At 36.4% G+C, this 20,800-nt stretch overlaps 1 protein-coding gene across 2 annotated transcripts in view; it reads left to right on the top strand.

The window, feature by feature from the left end:
• The window catches only part of LOC126958066 (stabilizer of axonemal microtubules 2), a 45,321-nt gene extending 25,385 nt beyond the window's left edge, over window positions 1–19,936 (top strand). For both annotated transcript variants that reach the window (XM_050796167.1, XM_050796168.1), the window contains exon 3: window positions 17,092–19,936. In XM_050796167.1, coding sequence (XP_050652124.1) covers window positions 17,092–18,041 — 950 coding nt within the window. In that variant the 3' untranslated portion in view covers window positions 18,042–19,936. The remainder of the gene's footprint in view (window positions 1–17,091) is intronic.
• The last annotated feature ends 864 nt before the right edge of the window (window positions 19,937–20,800 follow it).

Raw genomic sequence — 20,800 nt, 5'->3', positions numbered from 1 at the left:
TGGCTAATTTTTTTTTTTTTTTTTTTTTTTTTAGACGGAGTCTCACTCTGTTGCCTAGGCTGGAGTGCAATGGCTCAATCTTGGCTCACTGCAACCTCCGCCTCCCGGTTCAAGTGATTGTCCTACCTCAGCCTCCTGAGTAGCTGGGATTACAGGTGCACACCACCACACCCGGCTAATTTTTGTATTTTTAGTAGGGATGGGGTTTCACCATATTGGTCAGGCTGGTCTCGAACTCTTGACCTTATGATCCATCCGCCTCAGCCTCCCAAAGTGTTGGGATTACAGGCATGAGCCACCGCACCCGGCCACTAATTTTTGTACTTTTAGTAGAGATGGGGTTTCACCATGTTGGCCAGACTGGTCTCAAACTCCTGATCTCAAGTGATCCTGACCTCAAGGGAGCCTTGGCCTCCCAAAGTACTGGGATTACAGGTGTGAGCCACTGCACCTGGCATAAAATTAGGCTATTTTGGGCCTATTTTAATTTTAATTTTTGAAAGTAGATATTATTTTTATATCTTTTATCAATAATGTAATTACATGTATAGGATTACATTATTTCCATTGGTTATGTAAAATAGCTGAATAGGTAGGTCCTAATATAAAACACTTTTGTAAGAATGATACCCTCAATAATCAAAGTAATGATTTATACTTTAGGTAATAGCTAAATGCATACTTTTTCTTTAAATTTCATGCCTACCCATTCAACGGGTAAGTAAAATGCAGAATATCAGTATACTTTCATATATCAGCCCACTCATTGGGGAGGTCAAAAACGTTCTTTCTGTTTTTTAAATCTTTGAGCACATAACATGCTACACAAAGAACAAATTGTGAAGACTATGTGAATGGTGAAGAAGTATATTATAATTAAATGTAGTATATAGTAATTGCTGATATATAGATATGCATAGGAGAAAATGTACTGTGCAGAATTTGACATAAAGCATAATTGATGAAAATGATTTATATTTGGTCTTTGTTTTTTTTTATTTTTATATTTGAGACAGAGTCTCACTCTGTCACCCAGGCTGGAGTGCAGTGGCACGATCTCGGCTCACTGCAACCTCTGCCTCCCGGGTTCAACTGATTCTCCTGCCTCAGCCTCCTGAGTAGCTGGGATTACAGGTGCACACTACCACACCCAGCTAATTTTTGTGTTTTAATAGAGATGCGGTTTCACCATGTTGGTCAGGCTGGTCTCGAACTCCTGACCTCATGATCTGCCCTCCTTGGCCTCCCGAAGTGTTGGGATTACAGGCGTGAGCCACTATATTTGGTCTTTTATACAACCATAGTAAGATTTTCTTTTTTTTCTACAAGATCCATAAGAAATATATCAGTAATACTGATGTCCCCTGATGCTGGGAACACGTATACACAACGCACACACACACTTACACCAACACTAGTAGCTTTCCATGACTTGGGTTTCCTGTAGATTCTCATTCTTCTGCTCCTATGGTTATAGTTCAAGGATAAGGAATTTTGAGTTCCTCTGGTATTCTCTCTACTGAACTTTCTTAGTCAGCAAAGATGATATTTTGTATTTCAGGTTTTCAGGCATGAGACAGCAAAAATTCTAAGGGCCAAGGCTGTACTTCCACACTCTGTATGATTGTACTGCAGGTTTTGTAGATAACCTAGTTAAGGACAATTCTGCAGCTGAAGAGAAGTCACAATGGGAAGATACTCTCACTGTCCTCTCAGAGTTAGACAGGAGGCAAGGAAGAAATGGGATATGAGAAAAAAAAAAGATCATGCAAAATGGTAAACAGGATAACATTTAGATTCTGGAGGTGTGGCATTATGAAACTGGTGACTCCTCAACAAAAATGTTTTTTCCCCCAGCAGTCTCAACTTAGAAATTTGTTTATATTAAAATGTAGATCATAAAATAGGTCATTATTTGATTTGATAAACATGTTATAGAGATTACCCTGCTCTATGCTAGACATTGTAGGGAATACAGAGATCTGGATTGTTGCATATTTGTTGTCATTTAGAAACTTTACGATTGATAGCCAAGGAGGTAAAAGATCCATACATTAAAAACTATAAAACATTGATGAAAGACATTGAAGAAGACGTAAGTAAATGGAAAGATATCCTGTGTTCATGGATTGGAAGAATTGATATTGTTGAAATGTTCATATGATCCAAAGCAATCAATAGAATCAATGAAATCTCTATCAAATTTCCAATGGCATTTTTCACAGAAATAGAAAAAATGATTCTAAAATTCATGTGGAGTCACAAAAGACCCTGATTAGCCAAAGCAATCTTGAGAAAGAAGGGCAAGTTTCAGGCATCACACTTCGTGATTTCAAATTATATTACAAAACTATAGTAACCAAAATAATACATAGTACTGGCATAAAAATAGATGTATAGATCAATGAAACAGAATAGAAAACCCAGAATAAGCCCAAGCATATTACAGCCAGCTAATTTTTGACAAGGGTGCCAAGAATACACAGTGGAGAAGCAGTAGTCTTTTCAATAAATGGTGTTGGCTTGCATGCACATGGGCCACAGACCCTATGAAGCAGCTACACAATTGAGATTACAAAGCAACTAGCTAACACTATGTATGACAGAGACAAAACCCCACATATGTATATCTACATAGATAGATAAATAGATTGTTGAGATGGAGTCTTGGTCTGTCACCCAAGCTGGAGTGCAGTGGCACAATCTCAGCTAACTGCAACCTCTGCCTCCCAGGTTCAAGCAATTCTCCTGGCTCAGCCTCCCGAGTAGCTGGGACTACAGGCACCCGCCACCATGCCTAGCTAATTTTTGTATTTTTAGTAGAGACACAGTTTTACCATATTGGTCAGGCTGGTCTCGAACTCCTGACTTCAGGTGATCCGCCCGCCTCAGCCTCCCAAAGTGCTGGGATTACAGGCGTGAGCCACCATGCCCAGCCCCCACATATTAATATTAATCTTGAATGTAAATGGCCTAAATGCTCTACTTAAAAGACCCAGAGTGGCAAACTGGGTTAAAAAAACAAAACAAAACAAAACAAAAAACACCCATCCTTCTGCTATCTTTGAGAGACCATCTCACATGCAGTGACACCCATAGGCTCAAAGTAGAAGATGGAGAAAGATCTACCACACAAATAGAAAACAAAAAAAACAGGAGTTGTTGTTTTTGTATCAGATAAAATTGACTTTAAACCAACAACAGTAGAAAGGGGCAAAGAAGGGCATTAATTACATAATAATAAAGAGTGGAATTCAATGAGAACACCTAACTATCCTGAATGTATTATATATGCACTCAGATTTAAAAAACAAATGTTTCTACTTAAGAAAAGACTTTGACAGTCACACAAAAACAGTAAGAGACTTCAACACCCCACTGACAGCATTAGACAGATCATGAAAACAGAAAACTGAGAAATTCTGGATTTAAATTCAACACTTGACCAATTGGACCTAATAGACATCTACAGAATACTCCACCTAACAATCCCAGAATATACATTCTTCTCATTTGCACATGGAACATACCCTAAGTTTGACCACATTCTCAGTCATAAAGCAAGTCTCAATAAATTGAAAAACATTGAAATAATACAAAGCATCTTCTCAGACCACAGTAGAATAAAAATAGAAATCAGTACCAAGAGGAAATCTAAAACCCCATTGTCTCAGCCCAAAATCTCCTTAAGCTGATAAGCAACTTCAGCAAAGTCTCAGGATACAAAATCAATGTGCAAAAATCACAAGCATTCTTATACACCAGTAACAGACAAACAGAGAGCCAAATTATGAATGAACTCCGATTCACAATAGCTTCAAAGAGAATAAAATACCTAGGAATCCAACTTACAAGGGATGTAATGGACCTCTTCAAGGAGAACTACAAACCACTGCTCAGAAAATAAAAGAGGACACAAACAAATGGAAGAACATACCATGCTCATGGATAGGAAGAATCAATATCGTGAAAATGGCCATACTGCCCAAGGTAATTTATAGATTCAATGCCATCCCCATTAAGCTACCAATGACTTTCTTCACAGAATTGGAAAAAAATGCTTTAAAGTTCATATGAAACCAAAAACGACTCCGCATTGCCAAGACAATCCTAAGCCAAAAGAACAAAGCTGGAGGCATCACGCTACCTGACTTCAAACTATACTACAAGGCTACAGTAACCAAAACAGCATGGTACTGGTACCAAAACAGAGATATAGACCAGTGGAACAGAACAGAGTCCTCAGAAATAATACCACACATCTACAGCCATCTGATCTTTGACAAACCTGAGAGAAACAAGAAATGGGGAAAGGATTCCCTATTTAATAAATGGTTCTGGGAAAACTGGCTAGCCATAAGTAGAAAGCTGAAACTGGATCCTTTCCTTACTCCTTATATGAAAATTAATTCAAGATGGATTAGAGACTTAAATGTTAGACTTAAAACCATAAAAACCCTAGAAGAAAACCTAGGTAATACCATTCAGGACATAGGCATGGACAAGGACTTCATGTCTAAAACACCAAAAGCAACAGCAACAAAAGCCAAAATTGACAAATGGGATCTAATTAAACTAAAGAGCTTCTGCACAGCAAAAGAAACTACCATCAGAGTGAACAGGCAACCTACAGAATGGGAGAAAATTTTTGCAATCTACTCATCTGACAAAGGGCTAATATCCAGAACCTATAAAGAACTCAATCAAATTTACAAGAAAAAAACAACCCCATCAAAAAGTGGGCAAAGGATATGAATAGACACTTCTCAAAAGAAGACATTCATACAGCCAACAGACACATGAAAAAATGCTCATCATCATTTGCCATCAGAGAAATACAAATCAAAACCACAATGAGATACCATCTCACACCAGTTAGAATGACAATCATTAAAAAATCAGGAAACAACAGGTGCTGGAGAGGATGTGGAGAAATAGGAACACTTTTACACTGTTGGTGGGACTGTAAACTAATTCAACGATTGTGGAAAACTGTGTGACGATTCCTCAAGGATCTAGAACAAGAAATACCATTTGACCCAGCCATCCCATTATTGGGGATATACCCAAAGGATTATAAGTCATGCTGCTATAAAGACACATGCACACATATGTTTATTGTGGCACTATTCACAATAGCAAAGACTTGGAATCAACCCAAATGTCCATCAGTGACAGACTGGATTAAGAAAATGTGGCACATATACACCATGGAATACTATGCAGCCATAAAAAAGGATGAGTTTGTGTCCTTTGTAGGGACATGGATGCAGCTGGAAACCATCATTCTCAGCAAACTATCACAAGAACAGAAAACCAAACACCGCATGTTCTCACTCATAGGTGGGAATTGAACAATGAAATCCCTTGGACACAGGAAGGGGAGCATCACACACCAGGTCCTATAGTGGGGAGGGGGTGGGGGGAGGGATAGCATTGGGAGATATACCTAATGTAAATGATGAATTAATGGGTGCAGCACACCAACATGGCACATGTATATATATGTAACAAACCTGCACATTGTGCACATGTACCCTAGAACTTAAAGTAAAATAAAAAAAAAAGAAGGAAGGGGAGAATTAAAAAAAAAAAAAAAACCACACAAATACATGGAAACTAAACAACTTGCTCCTGACTGACTTTTGGGTAAACAATGAAATTAAGGCAGAAATTTAAAAAGTATTTGAGGCCAGGCACGCTGGCTCATGCCTGTAATCTCAGCACTTTGGGAGGCCAGAGTTGGCAAATCACAAGGTCAGGAGTTTGAGACCAGCCTGGCCAACATGGTGAAACTGCATATCTACTAAAAATACAGAAAAGTAGTTGGGCATGGTGTCGGGTGCCTGTAATCCCAGCTACTTGGGAGACTGAGGCAGGAGACTCACTAGAACCTGGGAGGCAGAGGTTGCAGTGAGCCGAGATTGCGCCACTGCACTCTAGCCTGGGAAAGAGTGCAAGACTCCATCTCAAAAAAAAAAAAAAAAAAAAAAAAAAAGCATTTGAAATAAATGAAAATAGAGACACAACGTACCAGAACTACTGGGATGTGGCAAAAGCAAGGTTAAGAGGAAAGTTTCGAGTGCTAAATGCCTACATCAAAAAGACAGAAATATCTCAAATTAACAACCTAACCTTGCAACCAAAAGTACTAGCAAAATAAAAACAAACTAAACCCAAAGCTAGCAGAAGAAATAATTAAAATCAGAGCAGAACTGAATGAAATTGAGACCCCCAAACCATACAAAGGATCAATGAAGCAAAAAGTTTTTTGAAAAGATAAACAAGATTGATAGACCACTAGCCAGATTAACAAAAAAAGACCTCCAAATAAGCACAATCAAAAGTGACATCACAACTGATCCCCCAGAAACACAACAGATCCTCAGAGAATATTATGAACATCTCTATGTTCACAAACTAGAAATTCTAGAGGAAATGGATAAATTCCTGGAAACACAGATTCCCAAGATTGAATCAGGAATAAACAGAAATCCTGAACAGATCAGTAACGAGTAAGGAAATTGAATCAGCAGTAAGAAACCTACCAACCAAAAGGAAAAAAAAAAAAAAAAAAACCCAACCCTGGACCAAATGTGTTCATTCACTGCTGAATTCTACCAGACATACAAAGAACAGCTGGTACCAATCCTACTGAAAGTATTCCAAAAAATGGAGGAAGAGGGACTCCTCTCTGCCTCATTCTATGAAACTAGTATGGTTCTGATACCAAAATCTGACAAAAACACAAAAAAGAAAATGACATTGAACACACAAATGAAAAAATCCTCAAAAAATACTAGCACACCAAATCCAGCAGCACATCAAAAAGTTAATTCATCACAGTCAAGTGGGTTTTATTCCTGGGATGCAAGGATGGTCCAACATATGCAAATCAATAAATATGATTCACCACATAAATAGAATTAAAAACAAAAATCATATTATCATCTCAATAGATGCAGAAAAAGCATTTGATAAAATACAATATCCCTTCATGATAAAAACTCTTAACAAACTAGGCACTGAAGGAACATACCTCAAAATAATAAGAGCCATCTATGAGAAACCCACAGCCAACATCATACGGAATGGACCAAAAACTGGAAGCATTCCCTTTGAGAACTGGAACAAGACAAGGATGCCCACTCTTATCACTCATATTCAACATAGTATTGGAAGTGCTAGCCAAAGCAATCAAGCAAGAGAAAGAAAAGGCATCCAAATAGAAAAAGAGGAAGTCAAATTATCTCTCTTGGCTGACAGTATAATTTGTACCTAAGAAACCCTAAAGATCCTGCCAAAAGACTCCTAGACCTAATAAACAACTTCAGCAAAGTCTCAGGATACAAAATCAATGCACAAAAAATCAGTAGCATTTCTATACACCATAAATATTCAAGCTGAGAACCAAATCAAGAACATAATCCCATTTACAGTAGCCACACACACTCACAGTACCTGGGCATCTAACCAAGGAGGCAAAAGATCTCTACAAGGAGAAAGAAGACTACACAAATGGAAAAGCATTCCGTGATCATGGAGAGGAAGGTTTAATATCATTAAAATGTCATACTACCCAAAGCAATCTACCAAATTATCAATATCACTTTTTTTTACAGAATTAGAGAAAAACTGTTCTAAAATTTATATAGAACCCAAAAAGAGCCCGAGTAGCCAAGGCAATCCTAAACACAAAGAATAAAGCCAGAGGCATTACATCTCCCAGCTTCAAACTATACTACAAAGCTACAGTAACCAAAACAGCATGGTACTGGTACAAAAATAGACACATAGACCAATGGAACAGAATGGAGACCCCTGAAATTAATCCAGACACCTATGACCACCTGATTGTCAACAAAACTGGCAAAAATTAACAACGGGGAAAGGACTCCCTATATCCATAAATGATGCTGGAAAAACTGGCTAACCATATGCAGAAGGATGAAACTGGACGCCTGCTTCTCACCATATACAAAAATTAACTCAAGATGGATTAAAAGCTCAAATGTAAGACCTCAAAATATAAAAATCCTAAAAGAAAACCTAGGAAATACTCTTCTAGACATTGCTGTAGGCAAAGAATTTATATCTTAAGTGCTCAAAAGCAAATGCAATGAAAATGTACAAAATGGGACTTAATTAAACTAAAGAGCTTCTGCACAGGAAGAGAAACTATCAACAGAGTAACAAACAAGCTTCATAGTAGGAGAAAATATTCACAAGCTGTGTATCCAACAAAGGGCTTATATCCAGAATCTATAAGGAAGTTAAATAATGAACAAGAAAAAATAAAAGGTGGGCAAAGGACATGAAAAGACACTTCTCAAAAGAAAACATACAAGTGGCCAACAAACACATGAAAAAATTCTCAACATCACTAATCAGATGAAAGCCACAGTGAGATACCATCTCATACCAGTTAGAATGGCATTCAGCCAAACAATCCCAATACTGGGTATATACCCAAAGGAAAATAAATCGTTCTATCTGCACTTGTACCTTCATTGTCGCACTTTTCACAATAGCAAAGACACAGAATCAACCCAGGTGCCCATCAATGGTGGATCAGATGAAGGAAATGCAGTATATATACACCATGGAATACCACGCAGCCATATAAAATGAAATCGTGTAATTTGCAAGAACAAGGATACAACTGGAGGTCATTATTCTAAGTAGTTTAACACAGAAACAGAAAACCAAATACTGCATGTTCATATTTGTAAGTGGGAGCTAAACTTTAGGTATACATGGACACAAAGATGGAAACAATAAACACTGGAGATTCCAAAAGGGGAGAGGGAGAGGAAGATGCAAAGGTTGAACAACTACCTGTTGGGTACTGTGTTCACTAACTGGATGATGGAATCATTAGAAGGCTAAACTTCAGCATCACATAATATGCCCAAGTAACAAAACTTCACATATAATCCCTGAATCTGAAATTAAAATAAATGAAATAAATGGTATTGGGAAAACTGAATATCCACATGTGAAAGAATGAAATTGGAGTCTTTTCTTATTCCATACACAAAAACCAATTCAAAGTGAATTGAAGACTTAAATACAAGACCTGAAACCATAAAATTCCTAGAAGAAAACATGGGGAATTTCCTTGACTTTGACCTTGCCGGTGGTTTTTTGGATATGACTCTGAAAACACAGGCAACAAAAACCAAAATAGATGAATGGATTACACCAAATTAAAAAGTGTCTGTACAGCAAGCAAACAATCAACAAAAGAAAAATGCAACTTACGAATTGGTAGAAAATATGAGCAGACCATGTATCACATAAGGGGTCAATATTCAAAAAAAATAAGGAACTTACCCAACTTAATAGCAAAAAGAAAAAAATAAAAGTGGATTAAAAATTGACCAATGTACCGGAGTAAACATTTTTCCAAAGAAGACATACAAATGGTCAATAGATATATGAAAAGGTACTCAACATCACCAATCACCAGATAAATGCAAATCAAAACCACAGTGAGATATTATCTCACGCTTGTTAGGATGTCTGTTATAGAAAAGATAAAAGATTACAAGTGTTAGTGAGGATGTGGAGAAAAAGGAATCATTGTACACTGTTGGTGGGAATGTAAATTGGTATAACCATATGGAAAACAATATGACGTTTTCTCAAAAATTAAAAATGGAACTTTCATATAATCCAACAACTTCCCCTCTGGTGTATACCCAAAGGAAATGAAATCAGTATCTTGAAGAAATATCTGCACTCTTATTTATTGCAGCATTATTCACAATAACCTAGGTAAGAAACAACCTAAATGTGCATCAATCAATGAATGAATAAATGTAATGTGTAAATGTATGTCTGAATATATATATAGTACACATATATTCCATCATGTATTATGTAATAATATACATAATAATGATGTATAAATCTAAAAGAGTTGAATACATAGAAGCACAGGATAGAATGATGATTACCAGGGCCGGGGAAGTGGGGGAAATGGGGAAATATTGGTCAAGAGGTATGAAGTTGAAGTTGTATAGGATGAATAAATCTAGAGATCTAATGTACAGCATCATGACTCTAGTTAATACCATACTGTATACTGGTAGATTACACGTAGTCACACCACACACACACGCACACATGCACACACATGCACACACAAACGTTGCTGTGAGGAGATGGATATGTTTTTCACTTTAGTAATCATTTTACTGTGTGTGTATATATAAAACACCATGTGAATCTTAAATACAATTTTCATTTAAAAATAAAATATGGACTATATAAAAAGAAACTTTATAATTGAGAATATAGAAAAACAATAGCATGAAAAATGAAATTGCCATACTATAAATAAATATGAGATATCATCAGGGGAAGACATAATTCACTGGAAAATTAGTGGAAAAAGCAGCACTTCAAGGATTTATACTTGGTAAGTTATCACTTCAGGCCAGGCTGGGAATGCATCAGAGATTAGTAAGTATTGATATATAGAAAGAGGAGGGATATTCTAAAAACTGGTATGAAATGAGTAAAAAATCATAGAACCAGAAAAATAAAACAGTTATTCAGTAGACATGGTGAGGAACAGAAGTTTTCAGGGATGAGAGATTGGGGTATAATTCTATAAAGGTAGATTGAGATCAGTTTGGGAAGAACCTTGATTGCCAGGCTGAGGGGCTTGACATAAGTATAGATTTTAAAAAATCTTCTTTTAAGGGCACCAGACAGCTATAGAAGCAAAAAACTAAAATTTCAGAGAGATAGGAGCCCTTCTTCAGTGAGTTGATATGGCCAGCCATTTACTTCTCCGGGAACAATTGTCAAGTCTAGGCCTATGCTGAGGATTGAGCTTGGCATAAGCAGAGAAACTCTAGTAGGGGAAAGAGAAAGCAGTGAAACACTTGAATGTGGGCTGGTAGGACTAATTGAAATCTAGAAGAGCCCCAGATACATGACTGGTTTTCAATGTGAGACATTCATTGAATGTTTGTAGGGGAGGGGGTATGGTGTGCTGAGAGGCTGGACCAGAAAAATCCCACAGGAATATCCCACAGTCTTATTTGGGAGTAAATTCTTAAGAGAGAGTTCCACTAGGATGAGGTCCTTACTACAGACACACCTCAATCTTGTTCTTGAGACATTTGAAACTAAAGTAAGACTATGTCTAACTAAAGATGCCATTGAGCACTGATCTAGCTCAGAGTCTGGTAAGAATGAGGTGATCTGCCCTGTATTCTAACATAGGAAAGAGCAAATTGTCTCCTGTTGAAATAACATTGATTTTAGTTTTTATGATTCTCTTATACACAACATCCAGCATATAGTAAAATGTTATGAGGCCTATGAAGAACCAGGAAATATTTGAAGAGATAATGGTCAAGACTTTTCCAAAACTGATGAAAGAATCAGCCCACAGATTCAAGAAGCTCGGCAAACTCCAAAACAAACACATAGGAAGCCACCCTAGACAACTATTGTCAAACTTGGGAAAACCAAGTAAAGTTTTAAAAGTAGCAAGTGAAAAACTATACATTATCTACAAAAAGAAAAAGTTATATCTGACTTTTAAACAGAATGACATGTGACTTTTCAACAGAAACTATGGAAGTTAAATGATAATGAAATGACACTTTAAAAGTGCTAAAGGTGCAAGAAAGATCTAGAATTTTGAAGCCAGAAAATCTGAGAATTGTATATCTAGTAAAAATAGCCTTGAAAAATTAAAGCAAAGTAAAAATGTTTTCAGACAAAAAAAGAAAAAGTGAGATACCTACTACAAAAAGTATTGAAATTGTTCAGTTAAAAGGAAACTTATTCCAGATAGAAGCATGAAATGCAGGAAGGAATGAAGCACACAGAAAGGGTAAATAATGTGGGTAAAAATAAAAGAATTTGACAACTTAAAGTCAAAATTACTATATTATGTTTTTACACAAATTTAAAAGTAAAATATGTTAGAACAGTAGTACAAAAGGCAAGAGGAGTTAAATAGAATTAAATTGCTTACAGGTTATTCCATTCTAGAAGTGGTAAAAATATCCATTTAAGTTTGAGCCAGAAAAATCTCATACCAAGTCAAAAATTCATTTTTATTTTTAAAACATAGAAAGATAAAATTCTAATAGTAAAGTGGAATAATAAAAATTCCATTTATTAATACAAAAGAAGGCAGGAAATAAGGGGCATGGGAACAAAGACGGGAAAAATCAAAAGCAAATAGCAATACAGTCAACTTAAGCCCAGCTGGATCGTTATATTAAGTGTAAATGAACAAAATATTGTGATTAAAATTCAAAGATTGATTTTTCACACATTAAAAAGATATATTCTTAAAAATATGCCAGTAATTTACAACTTACATAAAATTGATAAATTTTTTGAAAAATACAATTCACCAAAAGTAACCCAAGAAGAAATAAAAAGTAAAAATAACCCTATATCTATAAAGCAAATTGAATTTGTAGAATTGAAGGTGTAATTTTAAACCTCACCATACAGAAATCCAGCATTTTCAGATTCTGTGTGGGATGCAGAAAGTCGGAAAGATTATGACTCCAACATAACAATAAGAAAAAGCCAGATAATCTACAAAATCATAAATGTGTATGAATCCTTTAGAAAGCTGAGATCACAGGTTAACCAATTAGCCTGACATTAAGGAAAAACAACTTCCACCCAGTTGAGACAGGAGGCAAGCACTGTTTCACCCAAAGCAGGGCATGGAATGAGACTAGCTGTTACACAAGTGGATAAAATAATTCATTTACATCTTTAACTAATTGCTAAAGACTTGAGTGTGAGCTACTGTGAGAGTATAGAAGCTCTGAGAACGTCAGACGCTAAAGGGGGAGTTCAAAACCACTCATAGACACTTCCCTATGGATGTTCAGTGTGTGATCATCAGAAAGATTGGAAAAGAGGTTGGAGACCACAGAAAGTTTACTTTGTAGTGCAGGCATGGAGAGAATAATTGTTGTTGTTGCAAAAGAAAAAAAGCAGGAAGCTCCATTTGAATGCCTTTAACCTACAGAACGAAAGCATTAATCCACTGCAGGAGAGGCATCACTGTGACAGCCCCAATGAATAGGTGAAGATGTATTGCAACTTGATGAAAGATAAAGGAAAAACAACAACAAGAAGCAAAATAAAACTAAACCTTGAACATGAAGAAAGAACAGGAAACTGTCTCAGGACCAACAATTAGAGACCTACTACATCAAGTGAAGGGGCAGGTGCACTGAGAGAGCCCTGCTTCTGAGACACAGGGGCATAGGGCCTGCCTAAGACTGAAGCTGGACAGGGACAACAGAGAAACCACACACACTCACCTTCCATTTTCCAAACACAAGATTCTAAATGTGTATGCCCTTAACACTTGATCTTCAAATACTCAAAGCAAAAACTTACAGTACTAACATAAGAAATGTAAAAATATGCATTTGTAGTTGGAGACTTCACTGTCTTTAAGTAATCTATTAGAACATAGGAAAGGATAAGGATATAAAGACCTGAACAACACTATCAAGAATGTTGTCCAAATTGACATTTGTAAAGCACTTCTGCCAACGATAACAGAATACACATTCTTTTCAAGTGCACATGAAACGTTCATTCAGATAAACTATATTTGGAGTCATAAAACAAACCTTAACAAATATAAAATAATTGAAATCATGCAATGTGTGTTTTTGATCATGACAGAATTGAATTAGACATCAATAATAGAAAAAAAGTGGAAAAATCACCAAATATTTGGAAATTAAACACCAAATTTCTAAATAACAAATTGTTTTAAGCAAAAGTAAAAGAAATTAGAAAATATTTTGAATTTAATGAAAATGAAAATATAGTATATCAAAATCTGAGAGATGCCTCTAAAGCAATGCTTTGAGGAAAATTTATAGCATTTAAGGTTCATATTAGAAAAGAAAGTCTTAATAGCCTTAACCTTTATTATATGAAACTAGAAAAATAACAGCAAATTAAATCCAAAGCAAAGTAGAAGGAAATATACAAGGATAACAGCAGCAATCAATTAATTTGAAAACAAAAAAACAAAAAACAATAGAGATAAAAAATGAAACCAAAAATTGGTTCTTTTAAAAGATAATAAGTTAATGAACCAAAAGAGAGAATACACCAATTACAAATATCAAGAATGAAAGAGAATAGCACTACAAACCTTATAGATGTTTATTTTACATTGTCGCCTCTTCTTTTTTCTTTTTCTAATTTGCGACAATTTTATCTGGTTGCCATTCATTCCATGTTTGCTTCAAGAAGGAAGAAATTAATATTTAGAAGGTAATATCAACAGTATTTGAAAAGTACTTGAAAAGGAGAGAAGGAAATGAGGTAGAGAAAGTCAATTAATTAAACAGAACCTTAGCCTGATGCCAAATTCATAATAGAAATTTTGTTGACAATGTTATTTTCTGCAGAACGTGAGTCTGAGTGAGATAATCAACTGGGGCATGCTAAGTTTTCATTTATCTGAGGGACATCCAAATAAAGATGTCTAGTAGGCAGATAAATATGTGGTTTGGTGTTTGAAGGGAGGTCTGAAGTAGAGATTCAAGTTTGGGAGTCGCCAGCATACAGGTAGTATTAAAACCTGGGAGTAGAGTGGTGATATGTAGATTGAAAAAGCTGAGACCCAGGATGATGTCCTCTGACTTTCTAAAAGTAGTTTCCAATTCGTTGGTACCATAAAACACCACAGGGAGCAGTCCCAAGTACCAGGAAAAAGTACTAGCATAAGCAACTCAAGACTTTTGTCCTCAAAGAAGAACCTAGAATAGCTCACTATATTAAAGTGGGGTTGGCGCTGTGTATACAAATAGTGTGCAAGTGCATGCAGGCAATTCTTGGACTTAAAACTGTTCAGAAGAGAATAAACTTTCTAAATAGATTTTAGCTCACTAAAAAGTGAGCTGAGGAAATGTCTAACAAGGGTAATAGTGGAGCTGCCGCATAACCAGACTATATTGTTAGATGTGGACAGCATTGTTTGTTTTCTTGTTTTTTTCCATAAGTATAATAAAAGACTAAAAACAAATGATAAAGATTATGATGTTTTAAAGGTATTGCTAGAATGTTATCAATAAATATTCCAGAACAGAGAAATATTCCAGGCATATGAGCATAAGTATATTTATAGGGAGAAGATCAATGTTCTGCAATTATCTAGAACTTACATTCATACTATTGTACGCTATTACATCCATCTCTCAGTGTCCAAATTCTTGCTTCCATTTTGAAAACCAAAGCTGGTTTGGTGAGAGAGAAATATTCTCTTCTGTTAACTCTCTTGTAATGAAAATCTTTTTTCTCTTATTTGACAGCAAGAATTCTCCTTATATGATTGTGTGGAAACTATAAACCTTCAATAACATCTGTGAATCCTTTTAGTGAAAAATATTGTTATACTTTTATACTTTAGTTTGCAAAGAAGAGAGATTCCCTCATGGTACCTCGAGAAAAAAAGACTCCAGTAAAGCTTCATGTGAACTGAAAATGGAAAACTATCAGGTGCCCAGGGAGCTTGAAGGAAGAACTTTTCCCTTCATCTCCGCAATGAGCTACATGATTTCTCTCACAGCACCTTCACTTGCCTTCACTCATCTGCTCTGATTGCCACTTTACTAACTGGCCGCCGCTGCCTAGTTACCTTTTCTGTTTCTTTACAGGTCTGTTTTGAATGTAACTTCAGCTTTCCACGGCTCTTCAGCTCTACCTCCTGGCATCCTTTTCAATTCTCCCATTTCTATCTCACTCATTATTTTCAATTTTAGGTTTACAAGAATAAGAATGCTTGATCTAGCTCGTCTTTTCTGTCAGTTTATCTTCAAGGTCTCTGCTAGCCTAAAGGTCACCTATTTTTGAGTCAGGTGCCCTCTCTCATCCAAACATCAGTAATTTGATCATTTAGTCCAAAACTCGGCCATTTTGGCAGAAATGGATAAGCATTTTATCTCTTCAAAGATATCCACATAATAAGTTTTCAAGGTTTGACCTTTCCTGTAAATATTGCATAGACTTTAATCCAGATTTTAGTACGTTATCTTGCATAATAAATTTCTATCTTTTGTAAATTAATTTTTAGTATTTAGAAATACATATTTTGGGGTGAAGTCAATTCTTTGGTATTCCCTAGCTTACTATCTTCCTCATGTAGAAATAGAAAACACAAATAATCCTTAGTTGAAATATAAACATTTCGGTTTTAGTGAAGTGTACCATTACCAACTTGTAATGGTATTACAAGTCATCACTCTGTAGACACCAGAGTGACCCAAAATGCTCCACAGTCTAGGTAAACTGCAGGAAGTAGGCTTAAGGTTATTTAACTTCCAAACCCTAGATCTTTGCTCTGACGGTCACTTCAAATTCTACAATTTCAAACACCTTTGAGGGCATTCAGTTAAGGCCTATGGCCTCTAGATGGCCCTCTATCTTTTGGGAATGCCTTAAAGTCCATTTCAGGAGGGAAAGTTGAAGCCAAGAGATCTTTCTGGGATAGCACATGTTACCCTGTATCTTTACCCAAGGAGTTCTTTCTGTAGCTTCCTAGAGTATACCAGAATTAAAACTTTCTCTCCTTTGATGATTCTCTCCAAAGCAAGGAGTAATATCTGTATTACTTTTGCCCACACATGAGGGCACTTGATTTTATTTCAAGCCCTGGATTTTAGACATACCTTAGCATTTTGTGAGTTGTACTTAAAATCCCAACCACTTCCTAGGAATTCAACCATAATCTCCTAAACTCTGTCCTCACCTACAACACAGTCCTTTTGGCTTTCAAGAACTATCAGCAATCAGGTTCAGATGTGCCTTTCCTTTGTTATGTAATCAGATGAATCTGAAAGTGGAAAGTTATATGTATTAAAGTGAGGAGATGGGTAGAGGAAGGTGGAAATGAAGAAAAAGAACAAATCTGAAAGGAATCAGAGAAACTGTATTCTGATACTATTGTTTAGATTTCTAAAGGAAATGGAAAAATGTTTGGCAATGAGAGAAATCAGTTATGATTTTTAGAAGATGGTTTCCTTCAGCATTTAAAAATGTTTTTGCTTTGTTTTAATTTTCAAGATGATTATAGAGCTTGGGACCTTCATAAAAGTGAACTTTATAAGCCAGAACAAACTTATCAACCCCCTACTGTGAAATTTGGAAATTCAACTACATTTCAGGATGACTTTGTTCCTCAGGAGATAAAGCCTAGGCAAAGTGGGCAAAGCTTTAAACCCTCCTCTGTGGTCAAACGTTCTACAGCCCCTTTTAATGGCATTACAAGTCATCGCCTTGATTATATACCTCATCAGCTTGAACTCAAGTTTGAAAGGCCAAAAGAAGTTTACAAACCAACTGAGCAACGCTTTGAGGATCTCACAACTCACCGGTATGACTTTCAGGGTCTTATTGGTGAAACTGCAAAAATCTGCAGACCTGTACACACCAGAGTGACCCAGAATGCTCGGTTTGAAGGAAGCACTGAATTCCGTGAATGTTTTCAACCATGGGAAATCCCACCACCTGAGGTCAAGAAAGTACCAGAGTATGTGCCTCCTACAGGTAGCATGCTATTAAACAGCACAAGCCATCTTGACTATGTTCCGTATCAGGCCAACCGTGTAGTTCCCATCAGGCCAGTTTCTCATAGAAGAAGTAACAATTTTCCTTTCCAAGGAAAAAGCACCATGAAGGAAGATTTTCCAGCATGGGAAAATTGTCGTCAAGGAGTTATTAAGAAGCAGCAGATTCCCAACCCATCTGGAAAATTTGATGGTTTGAGCACTTTCAGATCTTACTATGTGCCACACAAATTGATTCCAACAGAGAGTTGCAAACCTTTAAATATTGCTTTTAAGAGTTCTGTTCCATTTGATGATGTGACCATGTATTCTATAGAGTACACACCAAAAATACAGGAAATTTGCACAGCAAGTTACCCCTCTCCTCCAGGTTATATTTTTGAAAATACAAATTCCCAAGGTCATAAATTCTTCCGCAAGATTACTCCTGCAGTGAAGGCCTTCTAATAACCAAAATGTGCTTAAAAGGAAGCTACTAGCAAGTTGTTGGTTTTCCAAGAGAAAACTCAACTTTTATAGTGAAAAAAATTTATGATATAAGAAATCTTTTTTTTTTTTTTTTTGAGAGGGAGTCTCACTCTGTCGCCCCGGCTGGAGTGCAGTGGTGCAATCTCAGCTCACTGCAAGCTCCGCCTCCTGGGTTCACGCTATTCTCCTGCCTCAGCCTCCCGAGTAGCTGGGACTACAGGTGCCTGCCACCATGCCCAGCTAATTTTTTGTATTTTTAGTAGAGACTGGGTTTCACCATGTTCGCCAGGATGGTCTCGATCTCCTGACCTCCTGATCCACCCATCTTGGCCTCCCAAAGTGCTGGGATTACAGGCGTGAGCCACCGCACCTGGCCAATATAATAAATCATTTTTTATATTTTTAAACAATAAAATTGGAAAATTTATTTTAAGAAATCAGAATCTTAAAATCATTTTGTATTGATATTTTAACCAAGATTGTTCTTTAATATGCATTTTGGAAGGTTGAATAATATAGATTCCCATATGTACCATTTTAATATTCAACATACTGCTTAGTAGTTTGTCCCCAGTCTATTATCATTTGTAATTCTGTTTATAATTATGGCAATTGTATGGTTATTCACATACCAGCTGTTATTTATCAAGTACATCAGGATTATCTAGGACAACATTGAAAATGATACATGGATTCCTCTTTCAAGACAATAGGATTCATTTTACTCAGACTTTCATGCATCTACATAGCATCCACTGAGTCAAGTTTTGGTTGGTGGTATACAGACTGCTGCACTGCTCCTCACCATGTTCAAGTTAGCAAGAGGCACTGTGATGTGGCAAGGAAAGGCTCTGTGTGCTGGGAATCAAAGGACTTGAGTTCAAGTTCTATTATTTTTAGAGACAGGGGTCTCACGGTCACCCATGCTGGAGTCCAGTGGCACGATCATTGCTTACTACAGCCTCAGCCTCCTGAGCTCAAGTGATTCTCCTGCCCCAGCCTCCCAAGTAGCTGGGACTAGAAGGGTGTGCCACCATACCTGGCTATTTTTTAAAATATACTTTGTAGAGACAGATTTTTGCTATATTGGCCAGGCTGCTTTTGGATCCTGCCTTGGCTTCCCAAAGCACTGGGATTATAGGCCTGAGCCACTACAGCCAGCCTGAGTTCAAGTTCTAATAATATAGATTGCTATTTGTACTACCTTAGACAGTGACTCAAATCTCTGAGACTCAGTGTCTTTGTTTGTAAAATGATGTCTGTTCTCAAAAAGAGTTGGTTTTGAGCATCAGACTATATGCTACATTTTAATCCTTAAAGTACAAGTATAAATGTAGAGGATTGTTAAAAAATCACTCAATCTCTTTTTGTACTTGTTTTCTCCTTTTCAAATGAGGAAAATTACTTACTCAATCCTCATTTTCTGTCCTGTAGCAAGGATTGTAAACTAACCTAATTTGCTTTGAGCTTCTGAGTAGTATGTGCTTCTGAGAGGAGTCTTGTCCTTTAAAACTTCATGAGCACCTGAGAAATTGTTAACAGAGAATGGAAAGCTCAGAATGGGGTAAATACAGTGGTTTGAGTAACAGTATTTGCAGAAAGGAAAAAGTATTTGCTAGGGTAGTTTTAGGAAGTTTCAGGAAGACTGACAGCTCTGAAGAAATCTTTAGGGTAAATGTAGGTAATTTTGAACCTAATTGCCATGCCAAGTCACTGTTCAGAGGCAGAACCAGCCCCCACAGGGGACATAATCACCTGGTTCACCTCTTCCAGTGTGAAGATAAGTGCTAAGGAAAGGAATGATGCCAGGAAGTATAGTAGAAACACTCTATTGCATTGAGAAATGCTGAAAATTTCCTAGTGAACTAAACTCTTATTGGGTGGTTCCTTTTTTAAGAAAAATAATTACATTATGAGAGAATATGATTTATTTTAGCATAAAGCGAATTTTAGTCTTTCATGGCTTCAAAATTATTTCAAAATATACTTTATTGAAAATCATCAATATTTGGTTATTTTAATTGTTCAAAAGTAATTTGTTCTTACTTACATTTGTTAGTAAAAGTATGGTGTGTGAAACTTTATATTTCTATGCAACATTAATAAAATCAATAAAAGGAATGGATTTTCAAGAAGTCATTTCTGTACCTAATTTTTTTTTAAAGAGAGCATTTTAATAAAGTCCTGTCTAGGTTAACCTATACATAAGTAGATGTTCTTACTTTTTAAATACAAAACAATAATGTATAATCAGAATTAAAAATAAGGGAATACTACAGCACTCTGTCATCCCGTCCCATATTCCAATGCTGGATATTCAAATCCCTCTGTAATTTAATGGGGGTGTTCTCCTCCCTGAACAAAAGTCACCCTTATAAGACATCTACTAGAGTTTCCAGAGGCAATTTGCCATGGGATAAAGATTGAAGATGAATAATGGTGTTTCCCCATAATCTAGCACTCAGTGTAACAGGTGTGAAAACAGATTGAAACAGAGTACACTGTAAGACATGCAGCCTAGGAGTTCAGGAAAGTCTTCCTATGGAGAGGATAGACAGGTGAGCTGAGTCTTGGAAAATAAGTAGGAAATTGCCAGATCAAGAAAAACAGGAAGGTGGGAACAGCATAAAAAGAGGTACAGAGGGACTCTCTATCTCTGTGAAAGAGTTAAAGGAACTTCCAAGCTATGTTGGTGGAAAGCTAGCAATCCCTGATTCATTCTCCTCTTAGGCCTCTTT

This window comes from Macaca thibetana, chromosome 7 (genome assembly GCF_024542745.1).
Source record: "Macaca thibetana thibetana isolate TM-01 chromosome 7, ASM2454274v1, whole genome shotgun sequence".
Lineage (NCBI taxonomy): Eukaryota > Metazoa > Chordata > Mammalia > Primates > Cercopithecidae > Macaca > Macaca thibetana.
Note: the sequence above shows the minus strand (reverse complement) of the source record. Positions and strands in the feature narration are given on the sequence as shown.